This window comes from Lepisma saccharinum, unplaced genomic scaffold, assembly GCF_977018435.1.
Source record: "Lepisma saccharinum unplaced genomic scaffold, izLepSacc3.1 HAP1_SCAFFOLD_752, whole genome shotgun sequence".
NCBI classification, from domain to species: Eukaryota; Metazoa; Arthropoda; class Insecta; order Zygentoma; family Lepismatidae; genus Lepisma; species Lepisma saccharinum.
In genome coordinates, this window is record NW_028143416.1 from 24,066 (window position 1) to 47,642 (window position 23,577).

General features: G+C 37.4%; 1 protein-coding gene across 1 annotated transcript; it reads left to right on the plus strand.

Moving 5' to 3' along the window:
- The first annotated feature begins 3,892 nt into the window (after positions 1 to 3,892).
- On the plus strand, positions 3,893 to 23,117 carry LOC145983290 (uncharacterized). Its single transcript, XM_083116442.1, has 4 exons — positions 3,893 to 3,963; positions 12,206 to 12,267; positions 17,255 to 17,304; positions 22,539 to 23,117. The coding sequence occupies exons 2-4, from the start codon at positions 12,207 to 12,209 to the stop codon at positions 23,115 to 23,117; spliced, it is 690 nt and encodes a 229-aa protein (XP_082972568.1). The 5' UTR covers positions 3,893 to 3,963; position 12,206.
- Positions 23,118 to 23,577: the final 460 nt, after the last annotated feature.

A 23,577-nucleotide genomic window follows, 5' to 3' on the forward strand; every position in this document is an offset into this window, starting at 1 on the left:
ATTCCTCATAATCCATAATGACTACTTTTTGTATCGTATACATTTTGTCCTTCTCCCCCAATTCGTTTAGAAGGAAAAAAATGAAAAGCATTTTGGTGGCGAACTTCCCCTCCTTTACCCTATGAATGTAAATTTATTAAAAATGGTCGGTTCTCAAAGGATATTCTCAATATCCATTGAGACTGCAGTCTTAGGAGTCTGTTAAGCAATGTCGCGCATGACGGTAGAGAATGGGTGAAAGCGAGTGGGTGGAGCAAAGCAGTGCGCGCTGCTGCAAACGACTGGTAGCTGCATCCTCTCACGCGTTCATTGGTCGAGCCCTATCCAGAGATTCCCGGAATATTAGATTGTAGCGTGGCTTAAAATGGACAGTATTTTCTAACGGTTTGGGTCGGCTCCCGTGGCGGACTGGTTAGCAGATCGCGCTACGAAACCAGGGATCCAGGGTTCGAATCCCGGCCTGGGTGTTTATGAGTGTCCATTCATCAATTTCATCACATCATCATGCATCCCAATCTTCGCAATTAGCAAAAAGTGGCAGATAAGCGAAGTGAAATAAACCAAATCAAATTTAAGGGTTTGGGAACTTGTATACATAACCATCCCCAGTGAGTGATTAGACCAAACCGACCTCCGTGCCGGAGTGGTTAGCACAACGCGCTCCGACGCTAGAGGATCCGGTTACGATTCCCGGCCTGGGCATTCTTTGTGAGTTTCCCTTCATCATTACATCACTCATCGTCACGATTTGCCAAAAGTGGTAGAAAAGCGAAGTGAAATAAACCACGCATCAATATCTGATAAAATACATCGCTTTTAGAGTTATAATTGATTTAAAAAACTTATTTGGGAATACATATATCTCGAGTAACTTTCCATTCAAAGGACGACTTTTACGGGAAAAATTGGAAATAGTTTTTCTGTCTAGCTTTTTTTCTTCCTTGTTTAAATCGGATGATAAGAAGCCGTTCCGTTGCTAATTTGCTACTAATTGTAGGCTGGCCAAGGTGTGATTAGTGCTACTTGGTGCAGTACTGGTCCCTTGTAGCAGTTCTAATTATAGATATGGACTTTGATATGACAGCTGTTAATTGCTTTACAAGTCGCTTTGTTCTTATTTGTTAATTTTGCGGTTTAATGGCCTTTGGAAGGGAGGTTATTGTCTCCCCCTCCACAGGTTAAACTAATATTTTCAAAGAAATGTTAAGCCGACTTCCGTGGCGTGGTGGTTATAGCCAGGGGTCTCGGTTTCGAATCCCGACCTGGTCATGGGTGTTCTTTGTGAGTGTCGCTTCATGAAAAGTTGAATACCAATCTGATCACTCTGATCTTCAAAGTTATTCTGATTTCAGGGATTGGGCGATTAGAGTTACGTTACTCTCATCTTCAGAGAATGGACATTTGTTGGACTGTCTCAATTTCGGAGAATGGATTTTTAAAGACCTATGTCATTCTCATATTTAGAGAACGGAACGAACCGTTAAAGAGCTATGGCATTCTCATCTTCCTTCAGAGAACGAACCTTAAAAGAGCTATGGCATTCTCATCTTCAGAGAACGAACCTTTAAAGAGCTATGTTATTCTCATCTTCAGAGAATGGACCTTTAAAGAGCTATGGCATTCTCATCTTCAGAGAACGAACCTTTAAAGAGCTATGGCATTCTTTCATCTTCAGAGAATGAGTTTTTAAAGAGCTATATCATTTTCATTTTCAGAGAACGGAACGAATCGTTAAAGAGCTACGACATTCTCATCTTCAGAGAATGAGTTTTTAAAGAGCTACGTCATTCTCATCTTCAGAGAACGGAACGAACCGTTAAAGAGCTATGGCATTCTCATCTTCCTTCAGAGAACGAACCTTAAAAGAGCTATGGCATTCTCATCTTCAGAGAATGAGTTTTTAAAGAGCTATGTCATTCTCATCTTCAGAGAACGGAACGAACCGTTAAAGAGCTATGGCATTCTCATCTTCCTTCAGAGAACGAACCTTAAAAGAGCTATGGCATTCTCATCTTCAGAGAACGAACCTTTAAAGAGCTATGTTATTCTCATCTTCAGAGAATGGACCTTTAAAGAGCTATGGCATTCTCATCTTCAGAGAACGAACCTTTAAAGAGCTATGTTATTCTCATCTTCAGAGAATGGACCTTTAAAGAGCTATGGCATTCTCATCTTCAGAGAACGGAACGAATCGTTAAAGAGCTACGGCATTCTCATCTTCAGAGAATGAGTTTTTAAAGAGCTATGTCATTCTCATCAGAAAGAACCATTAAAGAGCTATGTCATTCTCATCTTCAGAGAATGATTTTCTAAGGAGCTATATCATTCTCATCTTCGGAGAACGAACCGTTAAAGCGCTATAACATTCTCATCTTCAGAGAATGATTTTTTTGAAGAACTATGTCATTCCCATCTTCAGAGAATGAGTTTCTAAAGAGCTATATCATTCTCACCTTCAGAGAACGGAACGAACCGTTAAAGAGCTATGGCATTCTCATCTTCAGAGAACGAACCTTTAAAGACCTATGGCATTTTCATCTTCAGAGAATGAACTTTTAAAGAGCTATATCAATGTCAACTTCAAAGAACGAACCTTTAAAGAGCTTTGACATTCTCATCTTTAGAAAACGAATGTTTAAATATCTTACGTTGTTCTCATCTTCATACAGATAATTTACCTTGAAAGAGCTCCGTACGTTACTATTTATTGTCATAGAATGAACCTTCGAAAAGCCTAAAGAGCTATGCCACCAAGGACGACCGCAAGGAATGGGGCAGAGGGTGCACTTGCCCCCCTGAAATGTAAAAGTTTCATGCAATTTTCCAATGGTGAAGTTCTAGCGATATTTTGTTACAAATAATATATTTTTAGATGATTAACAGTTCAAATTTTCACCACCAGGTGGAAATATAGCGCTGAAAAGACAACATAAGTTGCATACGCGGAAGTCCATTTTTAGTTTATGTTAAGAGAACAGTTTTCAATATGCACATCGTCCCTTTGGAAACGTAAGGCAGCATGATCAATGATTCAGCAGCGGGATGTTGTTCACTGTGGATCATATTTCAGAGCCACATCTCCGCCTGGTGGTGAAAATTTGAACTATTATTTTCATCAGCATTCGCTTCCCCATGATTTCCATAGCCTCTATATCAAGTTTCACCGCAATTCGTTGCCTCGAACGGGCACCAGAGGACTCTGAGTACGCTACTTGCAGGTCTTGTCACTCAGAAATTTCACATTTACGGACCCACGTTGACACAACATTTTTTTTCTTCTCTATGCTCGAGTAAATCCATTCCTGAAATATTGCCCTCTACTTTCGTTACACCCTGTATAGGCTGATGGAGAATCGGATTAAGAGGAAGGGGAAACAGAAGCTTGAAGAAGACATCAAGATAACATGACAAAGTTTCAAGCGAAAAACATCCGTCTTATAGATGTTCTGTTACTTGTGGTACCCCAGTGAGGCCACCTACTGGCGGACACGCGACACACTTCGTACCCAACACCTTACAAGCAGGTATCCACGAACTTCTTATCGAACAGGAAACGAAGCAAGTTAACCTAACCGTACATCCTAGATACGACAGCTCCACCAGTCATTCTCGTGGATCATCTTCTGTAATATTTCCAGTTCCTTATCGCTTGCCTTTTGTTTTTTTAACTTTCGTATATCTCTGCGCTCATTCGATAGCACACTCTCATGTCCTATCTATACCCCGTAAGAGTGAACGGTTTCTCTAACACTTTTTAACCAATTTTCTGTTGTCACAGCGGTGGTTTCCGAGATTATCTCCATGGGAGGGTGAGGGGTAATAAAAATTTATTACAAAATGTTTAAGGGGAAAAGGTAAGAATTCCTTAGGTGGTGAAAGGTTTATTGTTGCAGTTGCTGTTAGGTAGAGAAACAGTCCAAACATCTTATATACTCTACACTAACTGATTGCGATAGGACGAAGGTAAGCGCGTCATCTATATTTTTCTTTTATAATCTGAACAACGTGAACAGAATCTCATGGAATTGGAAGGCTCTCTTTCGGCAACGAACTCTCCGGCATACATAAACCCTCTGGACAAAATCAATCGTCTCCATACAACCCATACTTATTTCTTTCAGGAGCTTCTTAATGTTGTCATTCCATCTTGGTCTTTCAATAGGCCTCTTAACATCAGGTTTAGCAATTAGTATCAGGCCAGGCTTTTGCAATGATGTCGGGGTATTGTGACCCTAATTTCGCAAACGAGGTTCCAGGTTCCGTCTTGGTTTAGCATGGGTGTTGAAGGAAGCCTTTTACTTGAACTTCAACGAAGCATCCTAGTATTCACTTTACGAAATAGCAATTAGGATTTTGATAACTTCAATGAAACTCGGACGTCACTATTTAAAATGTCCATATATTTTATCACTTATTGATCTACTGTGTTTTGTTTCTTTTTCGTTGCTATGGTCAAAAATGTATATAGAAATGTATACATCGTAATTTTACATTATGAAGAATGTTATTATAATTAATTATACATCATATTAATGCAACAACGTTTTCCAAAATATAACAAAACAGAAATTGATAACATAGATATATCATCGTGCGTATTAAGCACAAAATTAAACAAAACATAATATATGAAATAAATGAACATCTTTGGGTCAGTCACAATACGCACCCCCTCCGGGTCAAAATTTTCGATTTATTTCAGTTCTGTAAATATCGAAAATTTTACCACATTTAGTTCCAAAGTTATGAACATTTTTAAATTACAACATAAATTACATTTTTTCAAACAATATTAATTCAGTTCACTATGAACTCCGTGAATCAAACTTGACTGACATATTCATTTTGTTTTAGTTGCATGCATTCAGTACATTAAATGAATAAACAATATTCTTGAATGGAAAACAATCATTAACATAAATTATTACATCTCAAATTGTATTTATAGCTTCTCATTGTCCGATGTAACTCTCAAAATCTTCAAACCTTCTTACTTCACTTCTTCACTAAATCTTGAATAATTTCTTCAGCAATCGTAATTTATAGATGTAACTAATACACGACAATCAAGAAATGCAAAACATACGCTTAGTTCATTCCTTCTTCTATATCTTCTAAATCACTGTCTCAGTTGAAAACTTCGTAATTATTCATATATATCTACATGATTACTTATTTCCTTGAACGAATACATCAAGTTGTCAATTGAGTTGCAAGTAATAACATAATGCTGCGACTGTTTCTTCAAATATCATACTTATTTGCGCTCATATAAACTTGTTAGACGAAGATAATCATTACATCGTCAGGGCATTCATGGCCTTTCATAAAAGTATTGTCTACATTTATTCACGTACTTTGTAGACACATCAATTCTCAAATAAAATAATAACCATATGTAATCTAGTGAATAATTACATTTCTCATTCCTACTAGATACAATACATTGGCATAAATCAATTATTTATATGCAGAGTATATTATTCTCTGACCAAATTCTTAAACAATATCGCGCTGAAACGGAATGTACATTCACATTCTTACTTGCATGCAGCAACAATTCTCGTATTTTAGCACATCAGTAGCAATAGATCGAAGTTCCAACATCATCAGTTACATTGAATATTTGAATATGCATAGATTAAAATATTCAACCTTTCTTTGAATTAAAGTGCAAATAATTAATAAATACATTTCTTGATGTTTTATTAAGCAAAACTTTGCCCTTGTACAAAAGAAAAACTTGTTTCAAGTAAATCATCTCAACCTTTTAATTTAACATCTCACGGGAACTTGTGTTAAAGGTAAAGAAGGTTGTACTTGATTTATTTGCGAAGAATTTTGTTCACGATTTGCCATTCTTGTATAATCAGAATAAATTTGTGATACTAAACCTGCTGCTTCAGGTTGATAATTTAATGAATTTGAATTTGCAGGAAAACACTGATATGGCATTGTATTATTATTAGCACTGCGATTTCCATTCCTGTAATAGAATCGCGATTGATTGAGCAAATTTTCATCATTAAATTGTCCTGTAGGTGAACGATAATTATTTTGCCTGTAATTATTTTGGAATTGTCCTCCGTTTCTATATCTTAAACCATTATAATTGTTTCGAGCAATAAAATTTCCATGATATCCATAATTATTAGAGGTTCGCCTAAAATTGTTGAAATATCGACCTCGAAGATTGTTTCCCTGCCGATTTTCGTAACCTTGATTGATAACAGCATTGGCTTCTAACTCACTACTAGTTGGAGTCTGAGTACAAACACTAGTGGTCTTCGAGCGTCGAACATTAACTTGCCGCACATTTAACTTGCCTCTATTTTGTTCCGAGTTCTTAAAAACCTTTGGAATATTTTCACGTTCGTTGTCTTCATTAGGAAGAACAACAAGTCCCTTTCTACTAAATTTTATTACATCTAATCTTCTTGACATGCTAGTCAGTTGATCTACTGAACGAATTTCGTGACAAGTAATGTGATTGGCAATATTATCAGGTAATTGGCTAAGTATTAACTGCACAACATCTATATCTTGAGGATTTTCAACCAAATTGCAATAACTAGAGTGAGTTTTTAAAGCAAAAGTCTCTAAACTGCCATGTACACTGGGATCGTATTTGCGATTCCTCAATACGGAGAGTTGTGATTGGATAACTTCCGAAGAAGCAAACTGATTAATGAATTCTTGTACAAACTGATCATAAGAATTAAAGTAATATTTATGAGTCCGAAACCAATAACCAGCTCTCCCAATGAAGCATTGTTGAATACTTTGCAGTTTTATTTCTGTTGGCACTCCTACAATATTTAATAGCTATGTTATGCAGCTGCTCAATATATTCACTCGCTGATTGTTGCTCTATCTTTCCCGAGAACTTAGGCAATTGAGATAATTCACTTAATTTTACACGTCCACTTCTTGCATTTCCTTCTCCATTGCATGTATTTCTAGTTATAGGATGATCACTTCTTCCTCTCGAACTATACGGTCGATTATAGCAAATATGATTTGCTCCGTTTAACCCTGTGTTACTACGGTTATGCAATCTCGAACCATTTACAGAAGAATGAGGATCATCGTGATTGTTCGAAAATGAACATGGTACACTTGCATCACGATAGATATTGCTAACACAATCATATTGTGGGTTAGGTTCTGATATTTGTGGGTTAAAATCACACCACATACAAGAAGAATTAACGCTTTGATCCAGATGACAATGTGGATTGATATGTACATTACTAACATTGTCAATATTCTTAGTAAACACAGAACTAGAAGTAGGATGTGCATTTGTATCAAACAGTTGATAGCAAGCATCAGTGTAGTTATATTTCTCAACACCTCTCTCGTTTTGGGAATGGACCTTCTGCGTCGTCACTTCGGAATTTCTTTACGGAAGTTTCGTCAGAGCTAGATCTTACAGATTTATTATACTTGTGCTTCCAACGGACATGTTTACGAGCACGAGTGTTAGTAACATTCTTGTTACCGGAAACTTTCTTAGAAGAATCATCTGATACATCACTAGACGAAGTACTGAGTCCGTATCACACTGGGTTCTTCCATTGCGACATGTATTAGATTCTGTATTATCCACAACAATTGATTTTGTTCTACTATTACTATTTGTAACAACAGAATTACGAGCAGAGGAATTATGTGCAAGGGCTACACTACCTTCATCACTATCGTTATAATTAACTTTGACTGTTAAATCCTTGCCATCAGTTTGAAGATTTTTTATATTTTGTTCTATACCTTCAATATGGGAATTAAACTGTTGGAACTTTACTGTACAATGAGAAATATGCTTATGTACATCAGCATTAACATCGCTTTTACTTTCTAAAATAGTGATTCTAGACATGAGATCAACTATATTAGCAGAACAGTCATTATAATTTGAATTGAGATTATCTAAACGTTGGTCATAACCAAGAACGTGTTCTTTCAATGATTCTTGCACATTTTCAAATTCAGATAGTTTGACATCAACATTACGACATTTATTATCAAACAGAGATTCAAGACGTGTAGTTGATTGTAAACACGCTGTACTAACCGCATCTATTTTGTCCTTAAATTCAGACATTAAAATATTGAGCCGATTGTTAACATGACTAATATCATGATTAACAGCTTCAAATTTAACATCAAGCTGTGAAGATAACTGTGTATGTACACTAGATAATTCAGCTTGTTTTAAAGATATAACGTCAAGTTTAACCTGAATATTTTGATTAGACAGATTTAATTCTGATCTACGTTCCTGATTAGACTGTTTGAGTTCTTGATTAGACTGTTTAAATTCCTGATTAGACTGTTCAAACTGAGTCTTAAGTTCCTGATTAGACTGTTTAAGTTCCTGATTAGACTGTTCAAACTGAGTCTTAAGTTCCTGATTAGACTGTTCAAACTGTGTCTTAAGTTCCTGATTAGACTGTTCAAACTGAGTCTTAAGTTCCTGATTAGACTGTTTCAGTTCTTGATTAGACTGTTTAAATTCCTGATTAGATTGTTCAAACTGAGTCTTAAGTTCCTGATTAGAACTTACAACAGCTAATTGTATGCTTCTAATGCTGTTTAGTATGTCATTTTAATTAGGATTTATACTTTCCAAATACACCGGCAATTGGTAAGGATCGTAACTGGAATCTCATTTGTTACAACAGTATTTTTCCTTAGTGGTAGAATAAATTGTCCAATGTGTGACGGAAAGCTTCAAACATGAAACATGATACCACGAACGGCAATCAAAACATTGCACATACCTCAGGTCATTATCGAGCTTATCACAACTCGTCACTCCTTCAATCTTACCTGACTGTACATCACAAATGTCACCATCGTGAGAATTTCTACTATTTAAGTAGGTTCCTTCATATGCAACATTAGATTTTAGCCTACGTGAATGTCTAGGCTTCGTTTCCTTAGATTTAGTATCTGCCATGATTTCACAGAATAATAATAAACTTCAGAAATAAAATATTTAGGGTCGCCAATTTTGTCTTCGCAACATGTTCAACAAATTGCAAATCCAAGACAAAATAAAATTTAAAAGTCTATAACTACCATTGCGCAAACTTCTCACCACGCATCAGAAGATTGTCCTTTCTTTTTCAATCCTGGCTGTAAATCCAAATTATTGAAGCAAGCCTTTTACTTGAACTTCAACGAAGCATCCTAGTATTCACTTTACGAAATAGCAATTAGGATTTTGATAACTTCAATGAAATTCGGACGTTACTATTTAAAATGTCCATATATTTTATCACTTATTGATCTACTGTGTTTTTTCTTTTTCGTTGTTATGGTCAAAAATGTATATAGAAATGTATACATCGTAATTTTGCATTATGAAGAATGTGATTATTAGAGGCCGGAAGTTCAGGCATTTATTTTCGTTAAAATAGGCAGGCAAAAAGGCATTTATAATGTGGTAAATAGGCACTAAAAATGAAAAAAGGCAAAATAAACCGAAAAAAGGCACATTTAGAAGTCGCTTACTTTTATCTATAATTTCTGGCAAAATGTTAAAATCTAAATTGGGAAGAGCATTTCAATTTTCTCCGTCTTGATTGCACATAACTACAAGGTGCTTTTTAAGTTCTCAACATTCATTGATAGTTAGTCGTCTGTCAGAGAGAATGTTTTTCATAATAGAAAATGATCTTACTACTTCGACAGAAGTTATTGGAACATACATATAACAAGCTAATGTAGCTGGACTCATTTTGGTAACAGCATTTTCACCTTTTAGAATATCACAAATTGTTTTCAATTGTTTCAAGTCCTCATTTGCACTCACTACCCGTTAGCACTTTTCCGCAACAGCTGACCCCTTTTCTCCTGGCACTTCCATCATCTGCTGCATAGATTCCTCGAAGATTTTCATGGATGCTATAATTGTAATTGTCTCTGGCAATGCACCATAATGTGCAAAAGTAAACTTGAATAGCACAGGAGTTTTTTCACTTCACGAATTGAAGCCGCTTCATTTTCTGGAAGAGCATCGATCACCTCACTGATTTTTTGAAGGTTGTTAGCATAATATATAGCTGCTGATATCCAGGTTCCCTATCTCGTCAAGACTGGTTGCTGAGGTAAACTAAGCTCAATCGCAACTTCCTGAAATTTTCGGGTTCGAGAGGGAGATTTCAGAAATATTTTCTTTGTGTTCGAAATCAACCTGCCACTTCAGCAGTCAATCATGCACAAGAAATGTTAACCGAAAAGCAATATCCTGACTCAGCATGAAATACTTTTTTCTCACACTTTTCTCCTTCAGCAATGTTGAAACATGCGTGAGTTCAATATTACTTAAATAAGGCGAAAATTATTCACATAATAAACGGAAGAAAAATAAATGCCAACAACGTTTTTTGGGAGAAAAATAATTTATATACACATTTTTTTTTAAAAAAATGTCAAATTTCATTGAAAAAGGCAAAGAAAGGCATTATAATTAAAAATAGGCAGTGGGGTCCCAAATAGGCAAAATAGGCAAAATGAAAAGGCTTCCAAAACATTCGAAACAACATAAGAAACGTATATCCGGAAAAATTTTATCAATATATGCAGTAGATAAAAAGAGGCATTTTGCCAAACTTCCGGGCTCTAGTGATTATAATTAATTATACATCATATTAATGCAACAACGTTTTCCAAAATATAACAAAACAGAAATTGATAACATAGATATATCATCGTGCGTATTAAGCACAAAATTAAACAAAACATAATAAATGAAATAAATGAACGTCTTTGGGTCAGTCACAGTGTTCATTTGTGGGTGTTGCTTAATTAGTTTCATACAATCAACATTTCATCCTCATCGTTGCTGTTACCTGGAAAGTGCAAAAAAGAGACATAAAGGGTCTCCTCGATGGCGTAGTGGTAACGTCTTCTCCTTGTGATCAAGGGATCCCGGGTTCTATACCAGGTGAAGGCACATTCCACAGTGGTTTGGATCCCTATTTAAACTGTAGGTCCAGTCCCGATTAGACTATCTGTGCATAAAGTGGACTTAAAACAACAATTCAAACAATCCAAAAGCGACTTAAAATATTATAAATAAATGGATTGATTTGCTTTATTTTACCTCGCTTTGTGCCGCTTTTGGCTAATTTGCGAAGTGATGAGATGATGAAATTGATGAATGGACTGTAACAAACATCCATGCCCAGACCGGGATTCGAACCCGGGATGTGCTAACCACTCTTCCATTTGACATAGAACGCGAATAAATATTCCGTTCACAATATAGGTACAGCTAGCTGATTTTCTGAAAAATTTCTTGAATACACCTTTCCAACAAGTGTGAATGAATGAATTGATTTATTTTTATTCGTGTTTCTGTAACTTCTGGATGATAGTGAAGATAAGGATTAAGGGACAATCAAAAACATATGGACAAAACATAATTCAAGCCTCACAGAGGGTTACTGGCTGTGAGCCCAGACGCCAGAAACTTATTAGTCCTCAAAATGTACTCCAGGGTGCACCACTTGGAAGGGAGATTAAAATTTACGTGTCTCCATTCATTTTCTTCGTTGTAATTAGTATAGAGACAGTTAAGGAACTGGAATAATCGAAAATATGAAAATAATATCAGTCATGGTCTAATAAAAATTTATATTTTTGTAGTAATCAGTGATCTTTCATCAGAATGCCGCAGCAGTGTTTCTGATTGACGTAATATTTAGCGCACTTCTAATACCGTGCAAGGAATTTGCGTTTCTTTCCATTGGTTCCTGTGGCTCATCATCAATTCACCATTCATCCCTGTCCTCCATATTAATCAAGTTTGGTATAAAAGCCAGCAATAAAGACCTACTTTATTCTATTCGTGTTTGTAAATTTGATCTTGACTTTCGCACAAGAAGAAACATATTTTTTATCCATCGCTACTATTATTGACAATCGTGTGCCCATAACTTATCTTTTTGTTTATTTTTTTTAACAATAGAAAAATTTTGGTTAGTGAATAGAAGCCTCTTTTCCACGATAACATAACTTGTTATTAAATGCTAATCGCTTAGAGAAACTGATTATTCTGTCAAGAATGTAATTGTTTTTAACACAGTTAGATGGTACTGTGTAATGCTATCATTTTTACTATATCTAATGGCATAAGATTTGTTAAATTTGCTTCTATTCTAACAGTTTTAAAACCACCTTTCCTTTTCAGGATGAGGACAATCATGATAACATCATTTTGTGCCCTGATTGTGCTCTTAATTACAACAGAGGGTAAGTTTTCAAAGTTAATTAGCGGGCAGGACTCATTATAAAGAAGTATGTTTGCTTAAGTAATTACTAGTATAATCCTTTAGCTAGTACCTTCTCGATGATTTCAAGTTCTTGCTAAGAATTTCATGAATGTGGTCAAGGTGTGAATTTTCATAGTGATTGAAAATCCGTGATTGATAAATCGCATGTTGATTGATTGATTTAGTTTATTTTACTTCGCGTTTTGTGCCTCTTGGCGAGGATGGGGATGAGTGATGAAATGATGAAATTGAGTGGACATTCACAAACAACCAAGCCCGAGCGGGATTCGAACCCGGGACCCTTGGCGTCGCAGCGCGATGTGCTAACCATTCGGCCACAGGGTCCGGCTACATCGCATGTTGAACTGCCAGTCAGGAAAATGTCAAAGTGGTAACGTGGTCGGTGGAAACATCCTCGCCGTATATTGAAGGGGTCCCGGGTTCGATACCCGGTGGAGGCTTACATGTTTCGGATCCCACTCTAAACTATAGGTCCATTCCTGATTGGGCAATCTGTGCATAAAGTGCATTTGTGATACAGAAAGTTGCCAAAATCGGAAAATAGGTACTTAGACTGTTGATGAAGTGATTATGAAGGATCATACTGTAGGTGCCCCCTTCTCGACATGCAAAAATGCATAAAAATCTACTTAATCTTCTTGGGATTTTTATGTTGCTCAGATATTCACATCGAATTTTCTGTCGCAGGTCGCTTTCGTCCTGGTAATAGCACTTAGCGTAGAAACGTTGCTTCAAAGCAGGCCTGGTCAACCCGCCGTGCTTGTGAAAGAGCGTCCTCGTAATACACGTGTGGACAGCGAGCAGCGATGCTGTAGCGTTTTAAGGAAAAGTGAGGAAGGCAGGAGGCTTCGCCGGTAGCATTCGTGCAGCAGGGTGCGAAATTCTGAGGGGACGGGGGTATTTCCCCCACCAACAATCTCCGCCTCAAAAATCCCCCCCACCAAAAATTCCCGGGGAGAGAGAGTTTTTGTTATAACAAATATCCTTTACTAAGAATAATATCGAAAACACACACAAATTAGTGCAGTTGTGAGTATTGAATGAATTCTCTCTCGAGAGAGATCGTTAACAAATCTACATCAATACGCACAATAAAAATAAAACAAGAATGCAAACTATGAAATGTAATTGATTTATATTAACACAAAGCAAAAACTAAACCAAAACTTGCACATAATAATGCCTTGTAATCAATAGGTCCCGGGTTCGATTCCCCGTGGAGGGACATAGTGGTTCGGATCCCACTTTAAACTGTAGGTCCAGTCCCTATTAGCCTTGCTGTGCATAAGGTGGACTTAAAACACCCAATCAATCAACGTTACACATAATTAAACCACTTCGACTATTTCATAATTTATTTAATATCTTTAACCAGTTTGTAAAGAAATTCTTTGCAATATCTGATATGTATAAAAGTATCAAATTAATTTCCTTTATGTAATTAATAATAATAGTATTATTCTTTTTAATAATAATATATTTTTAATTGAGTAATTTATTTTTACTTTTAATAATATTACAAATATGTATATCGTATAATGTACACATATGTTTATGGGCGAGGATGTTTGAAGATGAAGAACTTTCTCCCCCAATCAGTTTTCAATGATTTCTCACCCTGTCGTGCAGAGGGAAACGTCTTATCATTCTGATACGTAATGTAATCATGGCAGATAAAACTGGTCTGCTGCGGGCCACATCCATCTGCTAACAGTCACTAAAACTAATTGCTTAAGAACTCTAAACCTAACAATTCTTAACTTACAATTCTGCCTACTAGCTCTAATAATGCATATGTTGTTACCATTTAAACCCGACGCTCATTACCTGATATGTCGTTCATGAAAATGCATATATATTACTCCCTCTGTACCATAATTATAGTCCGGTATGCCAAAATGGTAGTACAGGAATGACAGACGAAGAGGCAGATGGAAAGCACTATTTGTATTGATCCTTGAGTTGTATGACTCATTCCTGTGTTTCATGTTCTTCTTCTGTATACACCAATGTCACAATTTGAATATCGGACAAATATTATGAGACAACCAACAAAGGTGTACCGGACAATAATTATGGAACAGAGGGAGTAGATGTTAATAACACACATAATTCTTCTATAATTTGTTATACAAAAGTTTGCCTTAATATGTGTTACCTTTCTCCAGTTGGTAGCACTGGACTACAGGAAAGCTTCGGGGCTTCCTGCGTATAATAGTCGCAACACTATATTGAAATATCTATGTATCTATCTATGTTATATTTTGTTCGGTGTTCCCCAAATTCGACTATGTTCGAATTACCTGCTACCGGCGTGAAACGTGTTAGTTGCAGAAATGTTCAATAGATGGAACATGTATCGACTTCTGGCCAGGGAATTCCTTCACACCAAGTAGTTCGAACGTTCTCCGTGGTGAGGCGTGGTTTGCATGCTTTGAAATTTCGTTCCAAAGCCGCGCTCCTTCGGTGTAAAAGTAAATATGGCAGGGGTGCGTCATGATCAGTGATGTGCAGTAGACTATAAGTTTACGTCTACATGCGTTGTCTACACGTAATCTACGCGTAGATTACATTGGGTTGTAGTTTACATAGACTACGTAGACAATCTAAAGTGCATTAAAATTAATTTTTAAGGGTTTCATGAAGGGAAAGTGACATATTCAACTATATTGGTTTTTAACGAAATGAAAAGAAACAAAATTTCTATTCTCTTCTATTATCAACTATGAGAGAAGATAAATATTACGCAAAAAACAACAACAGATGGCAGTCGCGAGGCAAGATTGGTCTTTTTCCCATAAAACACTAGAATATTTCCTATATTGGGTCTCTTCCTAGGTGAGAAATTGTTCGAATTTGGAAGGAAGAGTATGAAAAGTTCTCCTCACACATTAGCAACTGATACGTAGTATAATTTTGTTTTACTTCCACGGCGCCCTTTGCTAAGTTATCAGCTTTCGCCATGTTGTTTACATAGATTACGTCATCTACGTGTATAAAATAGTCTACGTGTAGAATGTAGACTATCGTTGTTTACGCGTAGACGCACATCACTGCTTGGAATATGCTGTTAGGAAGGTAAAATAAACTAACGAAGGACTAAAATTAAATGGTGTGACTCAATTGTTAGCATATGCAGATGATGTAGACTTATTAGGGGACAATATAAATACAATTAAGAATAATGCTAAAATATTTTTCAAAACTACTAAAGAGATAGGTTTGGAAGTTAAAAAAGAGAAAACTAAATATATGCTTACAGGCCGAAACCAAGTGTTAGGTAATAATCAAAATCTAATTATTTATAACAACTCGTTTGAATCAGTTTCCAAATTCAAATACTTAGGAGTAATATTAACAAATGAAAATTATATTAAAGAGGAAATAAAAAGTAGGCTTAATTCAGGAAACGCATGTTACTTCTCTCTTCATAAACTTTTATCTTCTTGTTTAATATCTAAGAAACTAAAAGTTAAAATATACAAAACAGTAATTTTGTCTGTAGTAATATATGGGTGTGAAACTTGGTCCCTTACATTGAAAGAGGAACATAAATTGAGAGTATTTGAAAATAAGATCCTTAGGAAAATATTTGGACCTAAAAGGGATGAGGAGGCAGGTGAGTGGAGAAGGTTACATAATTTAGAACTACATAATTTGTATTCATGTCCAGATATTATTAGAATGATTAAATCAAGAAGACTTAGGTGGGCAGGCCATGTGGCACGAATGGGAGAGGAAAGAGGAGTTTACAGGATTCTTGTTGGGAAACCTGATGGTAAGAGACCTGTAGGAAGACCAAGACGAAGATGGAGGGACAACGTTGAGATAGACCTAAAGGAAATCGGTAGGGATGGAAAAGGGTATATAGATCTTGCTCAAGATAGGGACAGATGGAAGGCCTGTATTGCTGCAGCCATGAACCTTCGGGTTTAAGAAGGCTAGAGAGTTAGTTAGTTTAGTTAAGTCATATGTGTACCAAGTTTGGTTAAAATTGCTGCTGATGTTCGAGAGTTATGCCAGAAGAAACATATGCGTACAGTCACGGGCACTGCCGGTTTGTAATGAATACATTGACTTTCAATGGAAGCGTTACAAGCCGGCAGTGTCCGTGACTGTACATACATATATACACCCATACATCCATTTTTATATATATAGATCAAAATAGAGAATAAAAATTTACAAATTCGCATGTTCGTAAATGGTAATCCATATGTATTTGTCCACAGCTGCCGCAGAACTAAGCATCAATCAACTATAACAAAATATTACGTCACTTCTGCCCAACAAAGGTTAAATATGCAAGATCCTGCAGTCGAGTTAAGTTCCATTGCACGCCGATATCGGAATGAGTTGAAATTTCGCGATCTTGGATGATAATGAAAAATACTGGAAAATATGTCAACGCGGTAGCCGAGAGGACTAAAACAAAAAGAAGTTCTAATACGAGAGATATCGGGAATTACAGGAGAGTTGCTCAACTCTAGTGTAGATGAAACCATGACATCCTCCTAGATGGCGTAATGGTCACGTCGCTGCCTTGTAATCAAGAGATCCCAGGTTTGATAACCGGTGGAAGCTTATGGTAATTCGAATCCCACTGTAAACTGTAGGTCTAGTCTCGATCAGCCTATCTGTGCATAAAGTGGACTTAGAACAAGACAACGAAGACTATAGTAGCAATAAATACGATTGTAAGAACTTATAGTGATATCAGAATAACTGAGTTGTCCTTTGTACTATAACTGCGATTCGCATAAGTTATACGTACAGTCAAGACCCTTCCGGGCTGTAATGATTAAATTGAAAAGTCAATGGATTTGTTACAACCTAGAAGTGTCCATGACTATACAACGTAACAGCATATTGAAAACGCTTAGTGAAAGAATATTAGATATTGCAACACTAATTTAAACTTTCAATTGTTCTGTTTTCCTTCGTAGGCGACGCACAAGAGGCCATGTTTCCCATGAATGTGTATCAGATGAAAATGGTAAGAACTCATGCAAAGATTCATATTATTACTACAGCGTACACTATGTAAATATTCACACTTTATGTATTTCTTTTTTTAAAAGAATCAGTAGGATCATGGGCGTTCGCCAAAAATTTTTGCAGGGGGGGGGGTCGGTCTAATGATAAAATTTTAATAGATCAATTATAAGTATTATTACCACGGTTATAAATGTTATTATACAATAATAAATATTACAAACTAACAAAAATAAATTGTATTCGAAATAATAATTATTATTATGTAAATGGGGAGACTCGATCCACCACAACTATTTTCCATTATTTCTTTTTCATTTTATGTAGTTAGAGTTGACGAGCTGTATCTTTGCTGGTGGCCGTGGCTGCTCCGCGCATAGTGTGAGAGATATTAGTTTATGTAGTTGCCACCTAATCGATAGCAAGGACAGAACGCAAGGATAATGACGCGCAGCCGGTAGCTCCTCCCCCTTGCTACTGCGCAGCCGGGCTTGGGCAGGATTCACCCGCAAAGATACAGCTCGTCAACTCTAGTACCTGAATGCATTTTGATATTAAGCTTTGCACGTCTCGTTCAAGAAAAGGCTTTAAATGTTAGGGGGGATTTTTTTTATATAGTGTGTTGTGTGGCCTCTTACCTACAACTGTAATTATTAGAATTTTGAAAACTGTGAAACCATTTCGTGGATGAAATGGTAGAATATAACCTTGCTCATGTATTTTTCACTCAATGTTTGCGATCCAATGCATTTTTACTTTGATTATTCTGTTCGAATGCTAAATAAATTAACTTTATTTCTGTTCTTAACAATAAGAGTACCAAATTTTCGGCCTCTTTGTATCTTTAAATGAACGGTGTCAATTTCCAGGGAGGGTCCGCCGACCCGTTCGACCCCCTCCCGACGCCCATGAGTGGGATCCATGAGTATTACCGTGCAAATTGTCCATCACCGTGTTCGTGCACTTTATTTGACCCAATAAGAGCTTCAAGAATTTAAAGAAAACTCAAAACGAGGTTTTGACAACTTCTGCACCAGCATACATAAAAATCCATCGCTTAAAAACACATAGGAAGTAAGAGAAAAATTAATGAAAATAGTCATGGACAATTTGAACGGTAATACTAATGGATACCACTATACGTCTGACTGTCACTCAGATTACAGGGGTGGTTGTCATTGTACCTGCATAGGTCGCTCTGGAGCACACGCAGCCTGTAATTCTAGTCAGTGGATACATGGAAGGGGGGGGGGGGAGGTGGTCGAAGTGTTCTGCTTATCACATCACCTTCAGTATGTCCGAGATCGACAATGCGTGGAACCCTACACCCACATTTGCCTTCATGGCATGGTGCAAAGCACAGGAATAGCTTTACATTTTTTAACCTTTTAATACTGATTATTGAAAACATTTTTGTTGAGAAGTAGAAAATAAATTCCCTTTCCGATCTACTAGTAGTTGGACCGAACGAACGGTTTAGTTGAGGAAATAATATTCAGGAGGTCTAAGCACCATAACTTTTCCATGGGTTTTCATAGCGATTGCTGGAATGGTACTTTGAACAAAGGCCGCGGACACTTTCTGCCTTTCCTTGAAAATTCCTCTCATCTCACTACAAAGGGTAACCAAATACGCGATGTTACCAGTGACGGCAATTAGGGGGGGCGAAGGGGCAGTCGCCCCCCACTTTAGCCCCAGCACTATGCTAAACCTTATCTACAAAGAGAAATATATTGCCAATATACAGGGTGCGGCAAGAAAAACTTACCTGAAAACTTGTTGCCTCTCCAAACAATACGTTACTAAGTTGGGTTAGAGGACAACTAAGGTCGAACAAAAAAAAATGGTGACTGTTTTTTATATGCAATCAGTGAGTAGTGTTTGCCACAAGTTACCCCAAGCAACCAGTCATTATGGTTCTTCACCGAGCGCCTGTGTGAAGGGACACTCACAAAGAACAAATTATAATGTCGGTCGTGTATTAGACAACGTTTTGCAACTTTATTTTCATATAAATCCACAGCCGACCTTCACGCCAAAAGAAAGTATGCAGCATATGTCCCTTGAACTTCAAATTGAAGAAACAAGTGTTCGTCGAATAGTGAAGGAAATTGGAGAACGCTCGTACAGATTCTGCATGAAATTAAATTCAACGCGAGATCATTGTTCCATCATGATCCAAGATATGATAAGATGAATGGAATACGTTGTCAATAATGGTGGCAGACATGTTGAACATGTAATCACGCAGTTGCGTACTTCTCAGAAAAAAATTAGTTCAGCTTGAGTTAAGTTTTTTTGCCGCACCCTGTACAACAAGAAAGAGAAATGTTGTGGGTGCCATTGCACTCCCACCTGGCCCACCACCACGTTTGTGCATAAGAGCAAAAGGGCTCAACTGGATCAGACACATTAGTGATAGCTACTGCTAAAACTCCTGATTCCATACAAGATGTTAGGAGGAAATATGTCTGTAGGAAGAATGTGATACAGCGGGGAGAGACACTATCCAGAACACAGCTTCCATAGATGGGAACTGGAGATCAGTTGAAGTCAGAGTGTATTGGAGGAAGGATGTTGGGAACGCTATCACCGGAAACCGATATAAGGGTCGATACCTGTAAGTACATACTTTGAGTGGACTTCGTTCTCTCACTGGTATACGTACTTTATCCCTTTCTTGCCTGACGGTACTTATTAGTTCTGTTTACTTTCAATTTGCGTATTTTGGCTACTGGTCGTTGAATACCTACAATATACTGTTGGTACGTATTTAGATGCCCTGGGAACACGTTGCGATGTTCACTTGTGTGTTCAGTTCAGTTTTCGCCCGTGTGAGTACATAAGTGGATGAGAACTTCAGTCAGCAGTTTTGGCGTGCTTATTGTCTGCCTTCCTTCGTGCATTTTATGGTATGTATTCACACATAAATGCATCCTATTAATATGTTTTTTTTAGATAAGCTACTAGTAATTGCCTTGTTTTTTAAATCCTAAGTTGTTGAAAATTAGTACCATCAGGCACTATGTAACATGTTTCTTATGTACTTGCATTACATATATTTTCGCAATATCATTAGATTTGGAGAAACTAATAGTATATTTTAATATTTTAATTACATAATAAAATTACTGGCTAAAAGCTATTAATGTTCAAAAAAACAAAAAATATAATTTCTCCCGATTTTTACCGACTTATGTACTATTACATTGTTTACTTTTAGTATGTTTCAAGAACTCCCGCAAGTTCATTATATCGAGAGATCGTGAATATATTAGCATTTATAAAGGCTATTTGTATGTATCTTATCAATCAATCATGTTCAAGCCCAATTCTGAGTAGAAAATGTAGAATTTCACTTGAAAAATAAATTAGAATAAAAAGAAAAGTATATGTTTCCCCCTTTAATTAACTATATATAATGACTGACGGTACATATATGTGCCACCATTTGTTTGTGACGTCACACCCCCATATGATGACATTTTAGTTTCAACATCATTTTATGCTTCATTCTTAATAATATACAATAATAATTTATTAGGATTTCATACGTAATCAAGTAGCAGGATTTAAAGGGGTTCTATTGTCTTCGTGGCTCATTTCAAGAATGAACAGTCAATATTGAAGTGGTGGATTCAAATCTTGGGTAAGGTGTGGTTCATATGACTCATTTGGTATATTCAACATCCATTCACCCCCTTTCCACTATCCTTGGACGGTAGAAAAGTGACATAAGTATAGAGAAATAAACCCCCCGACCGCAAGGATTGCGGGTTCGATTCCCGGCCTGGGCATCAGTGTTCATTGTGAACGTCCCTTCATCAATTTCATCACATCATCTTCATCCTCATCTTGGAAATTTGCCAAAAGTGGCAGAAAATCGAAATAAAATCAACCAAATCATCACGTCATTGCCTTCTAATTAAGGGGTTCTTGGATCAATAACCGGTGAAGACACAATGGTCCGTATCCCAATTTAAACTGTAGTCCCAGTCCCAATTATCCTAACTGTGCATAAAACTGGACATAAAACTCAAACTAGTACACTGAAACCCAAATTAATTAATCAATGGATTTCATTCTCTCAACTCACTTACAACATACGTGGTCTGTTAGGAAAGTAATGAGACTGGCAACACTGTGCACGAACCGGCAACGCTGCTGCCACCACCTTCACACGGCAGGTAGGTGAACGCTTGCCGTTGACTCAGTACAAGTTTCAACTTGCTACAGTTGCTACACGATTGTTGAGAGCGTCTGACGTGAAGTGTTGTGTTTGTGAGGTGCGTTACGAAAATGGACTGGCAAAAGTTTGAACAACGTTGTGCCATCAAATTTTGTGTTAAGCTTGGCGAATCCGCCACTGTGACTTATGAAAAGTTACAAAGGGCTTATGGAGAACATGCACTATCTAGCGCACAAGTGTTGAGATGGCACAAGTCCTTTTTAGAAGGCCGAGAACAAGTGGAAGAAGGCCTTCAACCTCAAAAACGGATGACAATGTGGTAAGAGTGAGGTCTCTTGTGAGGTCAGATCGTTGATTGACGGTGAGAATGATCAGTAGTGAGTTAAATTTGAACGTGTACCGAATGAAGTCCTTGCAAGACTCAGGAAAAAGGTTGCACGTGTGCTACCAGACATTGCACGCACTTGGATGCTGAACCACGACAATGCAGCATGTTACACGGCAGTCTCTATCAATGAATTTTTGACAACAAAATCATTCCCGTGGTTCCTCAGCCCCCTTATTCGCCGGATCTCAGTCCCTGTGACCTTTTTAATTCCTCTTGCTCAAAAACCACTTGAAAGGACGCCATTTTGATACTTTGGATAATATCCAGAAGAGCGTAACCGACGAGCTAAAAGGTATTCCAGCAGAAGCCTTCCAGCACTGCTACGAACAATGGAAACAACGCCTCCATCGCTGTGTAGCTGCCCAAGGGAACTATTTTGAAGGAGATAACCTTGATTTGTAAAAATATTAAAATTCATCGTTTACAGAAAATCAGTCTCATTACTTTCCTAACAGACCACGTACTTCATATTTTCTTCATGGTTGATTTAAAGATACCATGGGGAACACGTATATATGTCCTGATGTGGTTGAAAACTCCATTTGGTCAATCACCATTCGCTCCGTACCATTGCCTTTAGACGATGTAAAAGTGACTTGAGAATAGATAAATAGCCTTGAAAATTCCAGAGATTAATGATGACAAAACTTTTTTTCAGATGAGCACTCTATTGAACAGCCTGGCAAGGAAAACCCGTGGAAGCGATCCTGTGCCAAGATCCAGAAGGCACTCACCCTCGCCGGTTGCATCAGCGAACGAGGGACCGATTAGCGACATGGGCGGCGTTGTCAAAGAATCCACCGACACCGTCAATGAGTCGTCTCCTTCTAACGTACCCGACGTCACGGCGCCTGTAGCAAAGGAAGATGAGAAATCGGAGACAGATTCCACCAAGATGGATGATGAGCAGAAGGCTGGAGATCCGCTACCGGGAGTCCCCGAGACTCCAGTCTCCGGAGTCGCTCCTGGCACAAGTTCCGGCAGCGGTAGCGGAGCTAGTCAAGCAGAAGAAAGTGAAGATATTCAGGGACTTGTGGGAACTTTGCCTGGTGCTGGGTATGCCGAGCCCACCCTCATAATGTCCCTCCTGATCCCTATGAGAAGCGAGATGATCTCAGATTTGATATCTGGAGGACCTCCAGGGGTTGATCTTCCGGGTGGATCTTCTTCCGGAGGCTCCGGGAATGAGCAGAAACCGCCCAGTAACGTTGCTAATCCTGCAGGTATTGCAGGTTAAGGCATGGGTGCTGTCTTTTTCGAATAACAACATTTTGGCGACAACTTATTAGTTGAGTAAAGACTAACCATATACCATGTTTCACATCAACTTGAAATTACTGTTCACCGCACGTACTCAAGAAGTTAATGTAAGTAACAACGCCATGGGATTTTTCAGAATTAGTTATTTGAATGTTGAAACAATCTATTCCTTAGAGAAAAATGAGTTCATCTTGCAATCCTTCTTCAATGAGTAGTCTGTGACAACCCTGTATTCAATTGTGACGCCACTACTCAGTCTGCAGAGAACCACTTTTGAGTCAAAAAAATGTCGAGATTAACTTTTTTGGTTATGATGAGCCATTTCAACAACCATTTGGTTTGTTCGTCACGTGTAAATACTAGATTCTCTTCACCCGTGACAACCACTTCCAAAAAACTAGGACGTTGTACACTGTTCAAATTATTTGCATAGGATT